The following is a 15863-nucleotide window of genomic DNA, read 5'->3' on the forward strand; positions in this document are numbered from 1 at the left end:
CATCGCCGGAAGTGTGTCATAAGGCCACACACCCCGCCCCCAACGGTCCCGCCCGCCACTGCCGGCCTTGCAGCTCCACTGCCGAGCCCCATGAGGGGCCCGGCGGTGGACCTGCAAGGCCACAGGGGTCATTTCGTAGAAAAAGAGCTAGGGGAACTCATTAGCATAACTCATTAGCATACACCACACCCGCTGACATCAGGGGCCCGGCGGTGGACCTGCAAGGCCAGCGGGAGTGCGAGGAAGCCCCGCCAAGGCCCTCCCTGGCCCCAGGCAGGCAGGGGTGGGGAGAGGCGGGGAGGAAGCAACTTACCCTCCCTCTTCTCCTGCCTCCTCCTGGCTGAATGAGGGCTGGAAGCGGGGCAGCTGGAAGCAGGGGGCGGGGCTTCGTCGTGTGCCCCGCCCCACCGCCCCTCACCCGGGGAAACTGTGTTCCCCCGCGATCCCCCCCGAAATGACCTCTGCAGTAGCCAAATGGCTTGCTCACAGCTTTGATGGCTGCAGCTCACAAAGTAGAATTTTGCTCACAAGATTCCACAGCTTAGAGGGAACATTGCTCCTTAGATGCATGTAACACACTCTGACTGTGTTATTACAGGTTACATTTGGTGGAGAACACCTTCTCTTAAGGTAATGAATTATTTATATGGGTGGAGTTTCACTGGGGCAACCTGATTTGTGGCATCCATTTACATACTGAAGAAGACAAATGGTGGTGATCCTGGGAAAGCAGGGAATCCCTGTGTCTGTAGATCTTGGGCACCAGGGACATAGAAGTGTAGGTAGAGTGGGCAACAATCCAGCCAGTGCCTGCTGCTGTGTCTTTAGCCATAGGCTGATTTGCAGGCCTCAGCTGTGGATAAAGTTTACCCCTGCTCCTTTACCAGCTGATTTTTGCAATTCAGATTGCTGTTGAAAGCATAAGGGCAGGATTTTTCCTGATCTTCTGTGATCGTTCGGCAGTGAAGCGCAAAGATCCAATTCCCAAGAAACCGATTTCAGCCCCGGTCACACGGGAGGATTTGCCCCGAGGGCACATCAAACGGGCGTGATCAGATGCCAACATCTGGCAAGCGTGGGCCCCCCCGCCCCCAACCTGTCCCTTCCTGCCGAAAACGCAGATCAAAAAGGTACTAGGGAAATGTAGTACCTACCGGAAGATCCGCAGCAAGGCCTCGCGTGGGATTGCGGACACGCCGGCAGCCCGTGTTATTTGAGGGACTGCTGGACTGCACATGCGTGACTGCCGGACTGCGCATGCGCTCGCCCGTCTTTGCCTCACTTCCCCCGGCCATGTAATTGCGCCTGACAGAATATGAGCGGTGGCTCGGGGGAAACGTTTTTTCCCGCCGGTGTGACCGGGACCTTCCTTTTTCGGGGGGGAAAAGTCATCATGTTAAGATCAGAAAAATGTTACCAGTTTCCTCATGTGAAGTGGAACGGTAGAAACAAAATAGACTATTTACAGCCGCTGATGTAGATACCAGATATTTACCAAATGTTCTATTCTCGTTTAACTCGCCCAACCTTAAAATAATGTCAGAATGCATTATGGGGGAATATTATCCTTACTCCGTTTACAGACAGACATTTCAAAATGGTTTTTGACTTTACGAATTGCAGCAGTCAAATATAGCTTCATATTAACATTGTATGTCCATAATGATCTTTAAAAAAAATGAACATTCTGTTTGATAGTCTGATCTAATCCTGCAAAACAAATCTGGGTGTGACATCTACATTTCCTGTTAACTCCATACAGACTCTTATTTGTGTCTTTTTCTTCTTTTTTTTAAAGAAAACCCCTACAGCTCATGCCATGAAGGAAGAGAATTTTCTTCGGCGCAGGTTCTCTCTCTGCCCTGCTTCTTCTACTCCTCAGAAGATTGACCCTCGCAAGCTGACCCGAAACCTGTTTTTTGGGGCCGATAATGAGATCTACCCACTCAGCCCAGGTGAGTATTCCCTTTGATTTCAGAATACGTTTTATGTTCTGAAAGATATGAGGGGAGAGGAGGGTGTTAATACTTCCAGGAATAGAAAGGTGCCTCTCACTCACTTTGGTCCTTATGTTACTATACAATAATAATTTTTTAAAATTCCTTTTAATATTTTATTTACAATGCACATAGCTTGATAAAACATAACCATAACAGGGAGATATAGATTACAGCAAGATAATAATTGTAAACATTGGAAGAGTACAATTTATAAATATAACATGACAGTCCCGGCTATTAACTATTCTTGCTATGTTAACTCTATGTTAGTACATTACTCTGTGGTTACTTTAGTGGACCTCATGAGCCTTAGTGCGCCATGTTTAGGTTTAGTGTGATAGAGACCGAACGTTTCTGATACGCTAATTTAAATTACATAACTTAAATTACATAACCAATGATTCTCTATACAATAATATTTATATAGGGTAGGATCTAAAGGATGCCTTGTGGAACAGTCGGACACCGTTTTCGACCAATTCCCACCCCCTGCCAAGCTGCGGTTCCTTTGTCACTTTCCACACCAACCTGGATAGTTCCTTGATTTTCAGGGGATGCCGTGGGAAGGAGGAAGTGTGTCAGCTAATGCTGCCATGGGTTGGAATGTGTGGGGTACTCTTTGCCTCTCTCCGCTTCTCCCTCCCCATCCGCCGCGCCTCCTCGCCTCTGCTCTGTTATCTGTCTGGTGTCCTTGAAGGCTCGGCTCTGCTGGAACCTCTTTTCCCGCTGGGAATGTAACTGCTTTTCGCCCGTGTTTGCAGGTGCTTGCTTATTGGCTTTACTGTATCAGGGGGTCTAGTTTGAAGGGGGTATATCTGTTCATGTTAGCCTTTATCCCGTCATTCCTGACACAAGAGTTCATGGTGTCCTGAATACTAACTTTCAATAAACTGAAACTTCTGAAGGAACGTTGTCGAGTGTTTGACTGGGAAGCCTGACAAAGTGAGACCACCTCATTGTGGAAGCAAAACTTTGCTCATAATTCTCTAGATCCCATTCATCTAAGTAGGCAAAGTGATTCACATGCATTATTTCGCTAGGCAAGTACTATTTAATAACAGTTCCCATTTAATGCTAACTTCCAAGTGGGGCTGGGGGATCTCCTGGAATCACAAGTGATATCCAGATTACAGAGATCTGTTCTCCTGGAGAAACTGGCTCTTTTGGACGGTGGACTCTATGATGTACCATAGATTCTAAGGGGAAAACCCCCCACAAATTCGTCCCTCCACAGGCAAATCTCCCCCAAATCTTCAGAAATTTCCCAACCCAGAATTGGCAACCCTAACTGTTATTTCCATATTAGAGATTAGGGAGGCTGAGGCCAATAGCTAATGGTGCTTGTTATGTGAGACGCAGTTTACTGGCAAGTAGGAGCTTGATGGACTACTGACCAAGGAGCTGAGTTTCTTCACACTTTGGAGATTGTTTTGCAGTGATTTCCATTCTCGATTATTCCTATAAACCTCATGATCAAAAGCAGAGTCAGGTTAGGATGTTAAAACATTCCTGGAGCAAGTGAAGTTGTGTACTCTTGGCCATCAGTAGCTTTCCAGGGCAGCAGCCCACTGGGAACTTTAACAGTAAGTTCCCAGGACAGCCCTGATGAAAAGCTATTTTGAATGTGTGTGTATGAAAACACAGCTCTGGTATCTGCCCAGATGTGAAGATGTGAAGGCCCGGGAAAAAACCGGAAAAATTTGGGGAAAGGGAGTTTTTCCCCAGTTTTTTCCTGAAGACTTTTTTGTTTTTTTCCCCGAAAAATTGAAAAAAGAAAAGAAAAGAAATTGATTATGGAACGTTTTATTTTAACATGACGAATAAAATATTTTAAGACAAGGTGTTCAAATATTTTCCAAATCATTTCTAAAAAAAATATGATCTAATTTCCGTGCACTGAGGACAAGCAAGTCCTAGGTTACAAACTGAACTCTCCAATGCAAGAACAAGATGCATTTCTTCCTTTAGGAGGTGCTATTGTCACAAGAAAAGAAGAAGGTTTCAGTTTTGTTTTGCATGTGGGCGGGTATTCTGTTTGTAATAACTGTTTGGATACACTATATTTTTAATATGCTAGTTGTGATAATTTCCATGCCAAGTAAAAATGTCCATAGTCATATTTTATGTTCCTAAAGTAACAGAATGACTTTCAATCTGGAAAAGAAAAAAGAAGTGCTAATGTAGCATTTTTTTTTCAATTTTTCTGAAAATTTCTGTCCCGTCCCCCCCCCCAAAAAAAACCCCAGAAAAAACTTTGAGAATCACATCATCAGGCAAATGAGAAGTGATTGAAAAGTGAACTGTGAACCATTCAGGAACAATGTTCTAACCCTAACCCTCTCCCCCACCTCCCCTTTCCCCTTGAGCTCATGTAGAAAGATGCTTCCCCTGAGCTCATGGGATAAGTCTTGGGTTATTAGCATTTCCACCCTGTATTTCAGTACAGGCAAGCAGATTGAGATCAGTATGAAAAGGTTCCACTGTACGTCTCTCAAAGGTACGAAATGTTCAGGTGCTCACCAGAATTTGTGGGGCAGGGAAGAAGGAGGAGGAGGAGGAGGAGGAGGAGATTGGATTTATACCCCGCCCTCCACCTACCCAAAGGAGTCTCAGAGTGGTTTACAAACTCCTTTCCCTTCCCCTCCCCACAACAGACACCCTGTGAGGGAGGTGGGGCTGAGAGAGCTCTGACAGAAACTGCTTTTTTTCAAGGACAGCTCTTATCAGAACTATGGCTTGCCCAACGTCATCCAGCCAGGTGCAAGTGGAGGAGTGGGGAATCAAAACCGGTTCTCCCAGATTAGGGTCCGCACACTTAACCACTACTCCAGACTGGGGAGATAACACATTTAAATAAGATTAATATTGGTGTGCTCCAGTTTATCACAAAGAAATAAGAAAAAACTTCACCTACTAAAACATATTTTTTCCCACAACAAATGATGGTAGTGACTGTCATTTCTTGTTTCCGGTTGTTGCGAGGTGATTATTCAACATTTACCAAATTCAAAAGTGGAAAAGCTTCAATAGTGACAAAGTGTACGAGAGACAAGGCCAAGTCGTGGGGCATCTTTGTCAAACAAGCCCAAAAGAGGTATCCAGATCAGAGGTCCCCAACTTTTTCGAGCCTGTGGACACCTTTGGCATTCTGCCACCGGGAGGAGGAGTCAACCACAAAATGGCTGCCACAGGGAGGTCATGCATAACTCTAATAGTAATTCAGTATTTCAGCTAGGGTTGCCAAGTGTGAATTCAGCCGCAGCGGGGGACTCCCGGCTGGAGCGCCGCATCCACATTGCCCGGAAGTGACGCGGGCACGCCGGGCACGCTGGAGGTGGGGCCACGACCATCCGAGGGAAAACCATAAAGTTTCCCCTCGGATGACCTTGGCCCCACCCCCAGCGTGCCCGCGTCACTTCCGGGTGACGTGCACATCAGGGTGGAGTTCCCCCCGGGGCCCGATCTGCCGGGCAAGCCTAATTTCAGCAGAAGCTGTGTTTAACAGGATGCCTTTTCTTGCATACACATAGCTTATCTTCAGTCACACAGTCAAGTGCTTTGGTGGCAGCTGCCACTGAAACAACTTTAAAAAAATCTGTACAACCAATCAGATCTCCAGTGGCCAATCAGAAGCCCTGTCCGGCAAAAGCCCCACTTGGCCCAACCCACTTTCTATAAACACTTCGCAGGCACCAGGACAGATTCTAGCAGATTCCATGGTATCCCCCTGATCTAGACTTACTACTTTTTCTACAGAACAGAGTTTGAGTCCAGTGGTACCTTTAAGACCCCTGTATCTGAGGAAGTGTGCTTGCACACGAAAGCTTATACCATGAACTTCGTTCTGCTGCTTCAGATCACCACAGTTACCCACCTGAATCTACTTTTCTTTTTTACAACACCTGTACCTTTAACTGCAGCCTGAGGACTCCTCCACCCACCCACATATACTTAAGATGGTTGTTCAAGTTCTGTGGGTCAGGTAACTGTTAAAGGCATAGCAGATGGGCCAGTCAAACAGGTGGCAATCCTGGTTCTCTATTGCCACATGAACCTTAAAGAAGGAGCAAAGGTGGTACTTGTTGAATTTCTACATATTATGCATCTATTAAAGGAGCAAAGTTTGTCAGAAAAAGGTCAGCCCTACCAACCAATCGATGTTACAAGAGTCAGTCATTTCCTGTTCTTTCTACCATGGTTGGTTAGCAATGTTCCCTTTAAGCTCTGGAATCTTGTGAGCAAAAATTCTACTTTCTGAGCTACTGGCATTGAAGTTGTGAGTGAGCAGTTTGGCTGCGGCATCAATTAGTTTGCCCTGGAGCCCTCCTTCCTGAGCGAGGACAAAAATGTGTGAGCCAGAGGTTAAAAAACTATGAGCTGGCTCACACTAACTCAGCTTAGAGGGAACACTGTTGGTTAGTGGAACTAATCTCATTTTTTTCCACAACAGAAGGTTAGCTACTTTAACAAATGCACGATGTCCAGCAATTCAGTAGGGGCCACTCGGCCTGGCACGGAGAAGCTAGGAGGAGGAGTAAGGCGGGGCAGCCCTCAGACGTGTCCCTTTTTGAAACGTGATCCTGAATCTTTCCCTTTTTTCCAGGTGTTTTGCAGTTTGGTTTGCTGAGTTTTTACTCAGATGTAAAGTCCCACTGTCAGTGTTGTGTTCACTCCCAGGTGCATGTTTTATTTCTTCACATAGATAAATAAATATGTGTAGTATTACAGCCATATGAACATAAAGGGGGGGAAGCAAACGAGTTTGATCTGCTCATTCGTCATTATAAACTGCACTTCTCTCCCCCCCCCCAATCCCACGCTATTGTTTGTTGTGGGTATTATGCCTAGGAGAATAATTGAGTTTTATGAAAGTAATAATGTGAGTGTTCCTCCACAGCCGGTCTAAGGCAGCTAATGTTCCACCAGCCAAGATTATTGCTTAGCAGCAAAGTAAACTGAACCATGGAGAAAGGGCAGGAAAAGGACCCACCTGCTTTTTAAAAGGGCCCTGGCAATACCTTAGCACACAGGAAAAGCCCTGGGAGGCATCAATAACTCTAATGAACAGCATCTTGAAGTTTCAGTAACACTCATTTCATACAGGTGTCCCTTATGGGCGAAAGCTCAGTGGGATGGGGTTACAGCTCTCCAGGAAGTCTTAACACATTGTTCCAGTGGCTGTCGTTTAAAGTTTAATTTTAATAGGGTTGGACTGTCTCAGTAAGGTAATTTAGGTGTTCTTCCTATCCCTTTTTGATGCATACGTATTCCTATTTTTAATGTGATTTTGTTATGGTATGGGGGAGGGTTATTTACAAGGTGTTTCTCAAGCCTTTGTAAATAACAGAACTTCTCAGAGACCTAGGATCCAGAGCAGTGTTCCCTCTAAGCTGAATTAGTGTGAGCTAGCTCACAGATTTTCAGCCTCCGGCTCACACATTTTTTTGTTTTAGCTCAGGAAGGATGGCTCCAGAGCAAGCTAATGTATGCAGTAGCCATATTGCTTGCTCACAACTTTAATGCCAGTAGCTCACAAAGTAGAACTTTTGCACACAAGACCCCACAGCTTAGAGGGAACATTGATCCAGAGACCTAGGATTTGAGGTTTGAGGCTACTGGAGAAGCAGGGTTTGAGGCTACTGGAGAAGCATTTACATAGGAGTTGGGCTAAAATATATATCCCAAGCATTTACTCCCAAGCATTTACATAAGAGTTGGGCTAAAATATATATAGTGTAAAGGCTGCTATAATTAATTCCAGTGCGTACTTACTTGACTGTAAGTTCTATTGAAATCATCGAGACTTGCTCCAGGGTAGATGTGTTTTGGATTAGGATTTTAGTAGAATAATGAAAGAATTGGAAAGTGTTCCTGATATGCCAAATGCCATGATAGAAAAGGAGGGGGGAAATACTTAAGTTATCAGCACTTTTTTCCTTAAGGCATAAATCAGTAGGCAGGGTGGTGGTGTCAATTTTTAGCTACCAGAAGGGTAACTTTGCATATTTGCGAACCGCGCATTAATCTTGTGATTCCCATTAAAATTAATTAGCAGTCCAGACCATATGTTCTCTTTCAGCGAAACAAATACACAGGGAAAAGAAGAGAATTCATTCAGTGATCATCTATCCTTGTAAACACTGTTGTACAGATACGTACTTACTACATATGTAAGAAATATTTAAGAATGATGGGGTAAGGATGGCCGCCGTTCTAATATTTGCTTGGTAGTAGTCCCATTGATAACGATGTAAGTCTCATCTTAAGGCAGTGGTTATAAATCTTTGTCATAAAAGGCCTTCCAAGTTAAGGAATGTGGGTTTGGGACCCCCCCCCCGGTAAACAAAAACAACTTGAGAGCCACAACTGACACTCATTCTGGGCATGAAGCGAAGCAGTTCAGTGAAAGTGGTACTTACATGCGTACAGTTAACTGCACTGGTCTTCCAATGCAATAAAAGGAATAGGTGATATACTGCCTAAGGATGGATATGAATTGGCTCACAAGCCAAAATTTGGCACGGACTTGGGCCAGTTCGGAGCCCCTGAACATCTACCAGACTTTTGTCCAATTTAGCTGTTTGGGGCCATATAAACACAGAGTCACGTGAGCTGTTAGGTTTAAATGGCTGCGAGCCATTAAACCCGTCGGTTTCATTCTACCCCGCTTCGAAGTGGGGGGGGGGGAGCAAAACAGTTAGGTTAAATGGCTGCCCACTTCCTGGGCGATACCCCCCCCCCTTCTCCCAGCTGTGGCAAGGTGCAGCTGGAGAGAAAGGGGGAACTGAATTTGCTGGACTCGCTCGGTTTGGGTGGGAGCCTTTTGGCTTGATTCGGTTTGGGGGCCGCCCTGAACCCCAAACTGCACTGGGTTTTTTAGGTTCATGCCCATCCCTAATACTGACTGATACATGAAGGAGGCAAGCCCACACATGTGGCCCAATTCTATTCACAGAATTCAGTCAGGCTTACTCCAAAGTGTCTGCAGGATGAGAGATATGTATGGTCATCTATTGATAACTGCAGATCAAGTAATAACTTGATCTTTGTGAATTGGCAGTTGTAGATACAACACTACAAATGCATGTTTCCTATCTGTTTACGTTACCTCAGGTACAATCACTTGCACTGGAGTCTGTTCACTCATTCAGCTGCTAGTTATTAGTAGGAGGGAAATCAAGTGATAGCTCTACATTTGGGAACCAAGCCTTAAGTTTAAAGGAATGACCAGCAAAAATTCCAAGTTCTGAATCATATACAGAAATTGTGTAAACTATTGGCTGTTAAATAACTATTGTGTGAAATTACCTTACTGTGTGATCAGTTATTTACATCCTGTTCTATAGCACTTGGCATATTTTCCTAAAATCACTGAGTATTTCTATAGTTATCTACCTGTTTCTGGGTAGGAATGTGAAAGTCTCTGTTCTTGCTTGTCATAGGAACAGAGGCATGTTCCAATATATTTTTTCCTTTTAGCCAAGTTTTTCCACAGACAGTTTTCATATTTTTCTTGCGCTGTTATATTTCAGGGAAAGACATGGAAGGAAACACGTTGTCCATGTTGAAGGATGAGATTCCTCAGACACCGAACTCTATTAATAAGGTAACAAGGCTTCTGAGTGCTAATTTTTTGAGATTACATGAAGAGTAGACTATTAAGTGGCATCCTGTGATTTGTTGCTTAAGGTGTAGTTTCAGAATTGCTCTTTAACAAATGGTGTAGCCAGTTTGGTGTAGTGGTTAAGTGCGCGGACTCTAATCTGGGAGAACCGGGTTTGATTCCCCACTCCTCCACTTCCACCTGGCTGGATGACCTTGGGCAAGCCGTAGTTCTGATAAGAGCTGTTCTTGAAAAAGCAGTTTCTGTCAGAGCTCTCTCAGCCCCACCTACCTCACAGGGTGTTTGTTGTGGGGAGGGGAAGAGAAAGGAGATTGTAAGACGCTCTGAGACTCCTTTGGGTAGTGAAGGGCGGGGTATAAATCCAATCTCCTCCTCCTCCTCCTCCTCCTCCTTCTTCCCCGGAATGTGGGAGTGGAATAAACCAGCCTCCATTGTACATAATTGGAGTTATCCATCCATGTTATCAATGCACATAGAATAAGTGGAGTTTCCTTCATTTCATGTTCCCGTTTTCTTAAAATATGCTGTGCATACTATCCCTACACTGTACAAGTATCTAAATATTCACACACTGAAAACAGCATTCCTATCATAAATGCACATATGAGTCTTTCATCATGCAACTTAATGGAATTAGTGTCCATGGGTTGGTGACTACCAGTTTTCCACTGATGGAATCAGATCATTCTTTATGTTCACCTTCTCCAGCCCCCCATAAACTGTGATGGGAGTCATGGATTCACATGGGTAAAAAGGCATATAGGATGGGGAGCTGCAGTGAGGAGGGGAATTAGGTGAGGTTGTTCCTCATTTTTTTTGTTGTAGGGGAGAGCTGGTAGGATCAAATGCTGCATTTTTCCCCAGTTAAAAAGAATATCTTTGCATATCAAAAAGGGGAGAAACCCCTCATGAAAACAGAAAGTATTTAAATAGTTAAAAGTAAAGGTTTCCCTTGCCTGAAAGCTAGTTGAATCCGACTCTAGGGGGCAGTGCTCATCTCCGTTTCCAAGCCAAAGAGCCAGCACTGTCTGAAGACGTTTCCATAGTCATGTGGCCGCCAGGACTAATTGCTGAGGCACGTGGAATGCTGTTACCTTCCCGCCGAAGCAGTACCTATTTATCTACTAGTAATTTCTTGCTTTCGAACTGCTAGGTTGGAAAGAGCTGGTACCAGAGACAGGAGCTCATTCCATCACACGGCACCAGGGTCTCGAACTGTTGAACTACAGACCTTCCAGTTTGCATGTAATGCAAACGGCCAGGCAACCACATAGTAAGGTGGCCATCTATATTCACCTATAGCTTGGCTAGTTCAGCTATCATGGCAAACTATTGTTAATGTGAACCAGTAAGTGGAGGAAGGGACTGACATGCGTAAAGAGAATGTTCCATGTCCTCAAACTGTGGTTTAGGTGTGCTGCCTCAGCTGAGCTATTGAGTGAGGTTGCCAAACCTACAAAAGCAGCCTTGAAGAATGTAAACAGAATCTGTTTTTTACAAAAATATTTATAGCGATATAAGATAAACTACCATGCAAAGTACAAGTAAAGTACAAAGTGTGTTATTGCATTAAAAGACATACAATTACAAGCGGGACCTGGAGGTCTCCTGGAATTACAATTGATGCCCAGACTAAATAGATCAGTTCCCCTAGAGGAAATAGCTACTGTGGAGGGTGAAAATTCTATATTGTACATTATGGATACACTAGGAGGAAAGCCCATTGTGGGGGAAGACAACGAACCCTAGCCATTGGCCACTGGCGATCTTCCCACGCTGCGTGGCGGTTCTTTGGGTGGCAGGGCGAGACCCCGCCAGGGCGTGTTCAAATTGCGGGGCACGTTCCCCCCGCGCCGCATCTGTGGGCGTGCGGTAGAGACCGCAACCAGTGGCCAGCGTCCCCGGTGTGAGTGGCAACTGGCTCAGCCTATCATGGGGCACGTTTGCCCTGGCGCGTCATCTGTGGGCGGGTGGCAGAGACCGCGGCCAGCACCCACGGTGTGAGTGGCAGTTGGCTCAGCCTATCATGGGGCATGTTCGTCCCGGAGCCTCATCTGTGGGTGGGCGGCAGAGACCGTGGCCAGTGGCCAGCATCCCCGGCATGAGTAGCAGGTGGCTCAGCCTATCGCGGGGCACGTTCACCCCAGCGCCTGATCTGTGGGCAGGTGGCAGAGACCGTGGCCAGTGGCCAGAGTCCCTGGTATGACTGGCGGCTGCCTCAGCCTATGGCTGAGGGAGCACATCGAGCATGGTCACCCCAAATTAGCTTTATAATATAGAGAGATTGTGGCACTATGAGGTCCCTCCCCTCCCCAGATCCTTCCTCCTCAGGCTCTACCCCTAAAATCTCCAGGAATCTTCCAGCCCAGAGCTGGCAACCCTACTTGACTATGAAGGCAATCTGATCCCTCATGTACCTTTAACAGCAGCTTTGTGTGCAGATATCAACAAGAGAGAATGCTTGTCTTCCTGCAGCGAAAAGATTCATTGTTGATTTTTGCAGATTAAATAGCTGTTAAAGCCATAGCAGAAGGCCAAACCACTCTTCTTCTGGCCTGCCGGCAGCCTGTGATATTGCATCAGTTGTCCAAATTACAGAATAACCAACATCCATAGTAAAAACAGAAATATATGACGAATGTGCTATAAATCTCACCTGTGTGGAAAGAACTGGCTGTTAATTAAAATACACCACCTGAAGCTGATAAATAAGGGAGAGCCTGTGGTGGTTCTTATTTACTCATTGTAATGACTTGCAAGAGAGCATTCTTGTGTAAATAATTTTTTAAAAATCAGATAATTTGCATAAGAACTATGACTTCATTGGATGTGTGGGTAGAAGACAGCTTGTCCAGAAAGCAACTACAAGCTACAGAGAACAGTAATCTGGAAAAGGCCTGAACACTAGCATGTGATCCCTTCTTAATTTACATGACTAAGAATAAGAGAGGGGGCTGCAGTGGCTCAGAGGTTAAGACGCTGACCTGCAGACCAGAAGGTCTGTAGCTCAGCAGTTCGAGACCCAAGTGCCGCATGACGGAGTGAGCTCCCGTCTCTGGCCCCAGCTCCTGCCAACCTAGCAGTTCGAAAGCAAGAAATTGCAAGTAGATAAATAGGTACTGCTTTGGGGGGAAGGTAACAGCGTTCCGTGCACCTTGCCGTCTAGTCATGCCGGCCACATGACCACGGAAACGTCTTCGAACAGTGCTGGCTCTTTGGCTTGGAAACAGAGATGAGCACCGTGTCATGGGTGTGGATGAGGATGAGCTGACAGAGCCTGCAGAAACCACAGCTGGCCCCTCTGAAGCAGCAGAGGAGGATAGCTGGCAAGTGCCTGTAACAACAGTCTTCACACCTGGCTCAGATAAGAAGGAAGAACTGCAAGCTGAAAGTCCTCCTGAGTCACCCGGATGTGTGACTTGTTTAAGGGAGTGACTGCGGCAAAACTTAGCAACCAGGCAAAGAGAGGCCAGGCTACAGGGGAGACGCTCAGCTAGCCCAGAGTTCTGGGCGATCGTGCAGCTGGCTAATTGGTAGCAGCATTTAACTCCACACTCTGGGCAGTACTCTTTGTGGAAGCAACGAGTCAGCTTCGTGCTGCCTACATCCACTTTGGCTCGGCTCTTGCATCTAGACCTTCGGACCCCCTGTCTTTGGACTTGGCTCTGTGTTCCTGGCTCCTGACCCCGGTTTGGCTTTGGACTACACTTCTGGTTAGTGATTTTGGACTTGGCTCTGTGTTTCTGGCTCCTGACCCCGGCTTAGCTTTGGACTACACTTCTGGTTAGTGATTTTGGACTCGGCTTTGGACTCGACTCTGGATCCTGACCCCGGCTTGGCTTTGGACTTTGCACTTTCTTGGCTCCTAAACTTGGCCTGTTCTAGACTCCCTTTGACTGGCACCCCAGCCCATGACGCACCGCCCCCTAGAGTAGGATTCAACTAGCTTTTGAGCAAGGGAAACCTTTTAAGAGTAAGAGACCAGGAGCTCAGTAAAGCCCCACACATGGTTTTTCACCTTTGTCTGGGTACTTGAGAAGCTTTCATTTGAACAAGAAGTAAGCTTGGACAGGGTTTTGTTTTACTTTTAAAGTACATCATTGTGGCCCCAGTGCCCAGGGGAAGGGTGAGGCAGGCACCTAAGGCAAAGAGTTCCTCTATGCTCAACTAAATACTAATCCCATCCCATAGCTTCAGTTGAAATAACGTACACGTACATATGTTTTTCAGAAAAGTGGAATAAAATTGGCCACAACTTTATTGGTTACAGCTGTAGCATGCTCTGACACAGCATGGGGTACTGGATCCTGTTTATCAACTGGCCTTCCTGTCAGTCGATGATCCACTGGAAACCTTGGGATGACAGGTCTCTGGATTCCGCAAGGGTGGACGCCCCAAGGTGATCTCCCCTGCCACCTGATTGTGAGGGTAATCCCCAGCCGTGCCCCCGGGGCTGGGCATACCACTTCACCCTCACACCAGGATCCCTTACGGGGATCCCCGCACTCATGAAAATGGGCACCCAGGCCGGCTTTCCTGATAATGGATCCATCCCCATGCTGATACTGCCAAGCTGTGAAAAGGATGAAATTAAATGAAACAAAACGGCATGCAAACCCCTTCAAACTGCACCTAACTAAAGGTCCAGGAGGGCGAGCAGGGGCAGCATGGTGCCCTAAGTAGTGGCCAGGGCAACCTGCCCCCAGGCTGTGCTGATAGGGCCGGCGTCGGGTTGGGCAGGCCCCAGCTTCCCATGGTCGCTGCCGGCCCACCCCCTCCGCTTGGCAAATACCACCACGGCCGCCCTCGCGATATCCCATCCTTTATTGACTCCTCGTGTCTGAACTATCCCTTACATCTGCCCGTCTGTCAATCTGTCTGTCTGTGTATCTCACTATGTATCTGACAACACATGTAAACTCGACCTCTGCGCAGTCTCGAGGTGCTATATGGGACTACGGAAGTACCAGAAGCTGCTCGATGCCAAGCAGAGCTTACCCTGCTCATGCTTCGCCATCCATGGAGCATCAGCAGGGTTCTATGTCCTTTCTCTCTCTCTGCCTCATTGTTGTCGATTGGGCGCATACTTGGCTGGTTCTCTGGGAATGGCTGAGGCTGCTGCTGGGCTGTGAACTACAGCTTGGGGAAATGGTGGGAGGGCGCCGATGGCTGTGGTTATCCAGACCCCTCCCCAACCCCCATGAGGCCCTCCAGAACCAAGGCTGCTGCCAGGGCTGGGATGGGTTGGGCACCCAGCCGCTGCCAGCCCAAGGGTGGCAGCAACCCATCTCCCTGTCCACTCTCCACAGGCAGAGACGACTGGTGGCAGCGCGCCATCTGCCCTTTTGCAGGCAGAGCTCAGGGGAGACTGTCAGCAGCCGTGTGGGGAAACATGAGAGGCGGAGTATCTGTCATAAAAATGCACCTGTAGCACTTGTCAGTCTAAACTAACCCTGTATAAAGTGTTACTTGCACCTCTAGGGTCGTAATGGTCTGGTGAGTGCCCCTTACCAAGGCAGGTAGAATGTTAAAAGAAAGTTAGCTGGAATGCAATACAAGGTTGTTTAAACAATCAAACTGTTTATTAGCTAAAGACAAGCAAGGAATACAAAAAAAAAAAGTAAACAGTCAGTGGTTAAATATACAGAACAAAGATTTCCCCATGCACAGAAGCCTCTGGACTGGCCCAGAGAGATCACGAAGCGGAGAGTAGCCCCCCCCCCCCCCCCGCAGCACAGGCTCTTGACGCCCTTTGTAGAACAACGAGGGGAGGCTGCATTGGTGATCGAGGGGGAGGCCCTCTGATGCCGCTGGCCCTTTCCCCCCCACCTTAGCCACCACCCACCCTTTCCCATCACTGCTGCCAGAAGGAGAATGGAAGGTGGTGATTGATCGGGTCGACGTTTCCCATATCTCGATCGTATTCCCCTGTTGCTCTGAAGCTGGCCTAGCTCCCTCGACCATGTGGCATGGCACGGACTGGTGGAGCGGCGCAGGGATGACTCCTCCCAAAAGGAGGCTAGGTGGCTGCCGGGGTGAAGGATCCCACCCAGGTGGGAAAAAGAGCCGTCCTCAGCTGGGACTCAAGTGCAGCCACAGTCCCAGTTAAAGGGACGGGGGCGGGGGGAGAAATTGAGTGGCTGAGTATCTCCCCAGCGTCAGGCCGATGGGGACTTCCAAGCCTGGGCAGCAGCCGGTGTCGTGGCCCATGCTCCCTGTACGCTGTGGAGTCCTCTCAC

At 47.1% G+C, this 15863-nt stretch overlaps 1 protein-coding gene across 1 annotated transcript in view; it reads left to right on the top strand.

Moving 5' to 3' along the window:
* Positions 1–1798: 1798 nt before the first annotated feature.
* The window catches only part of OSBPL5 (oxysterol binding protein like 5), a gene marked incomplete at its 5' end in the record, with an annotated part of 92410 nt that continues 78345 nt past the window's right edge, over positions 1799–15863 (top strand). Inside the window, 2 exon segments of the mRNA XM_015417479.1 lie at positions 1799–1955; positions 9533–9606. Of these exon segments, the coding sequence (XP_015272965.1) occupies positions 1799–1955; positions 9533–9606 (231 nt within the window).

Source organism: Gekko japonicus, unplaced genomic scaffold (genome assembly GCF_001447785.1).
Source record: "Gekko japonicus isolate JY-2015 unplaced genomic scaffold, Gekko_japonicus_V1.1 scaffold3618, whole genome shotgun sequence".
NCBI classification, from domain to species: domain Eukaryota; kingdom Metazoa; phylum Chordata; class Lepidosauria; order Squamata; family Gekkonidae; genus Gekko; species Gekko japonicus.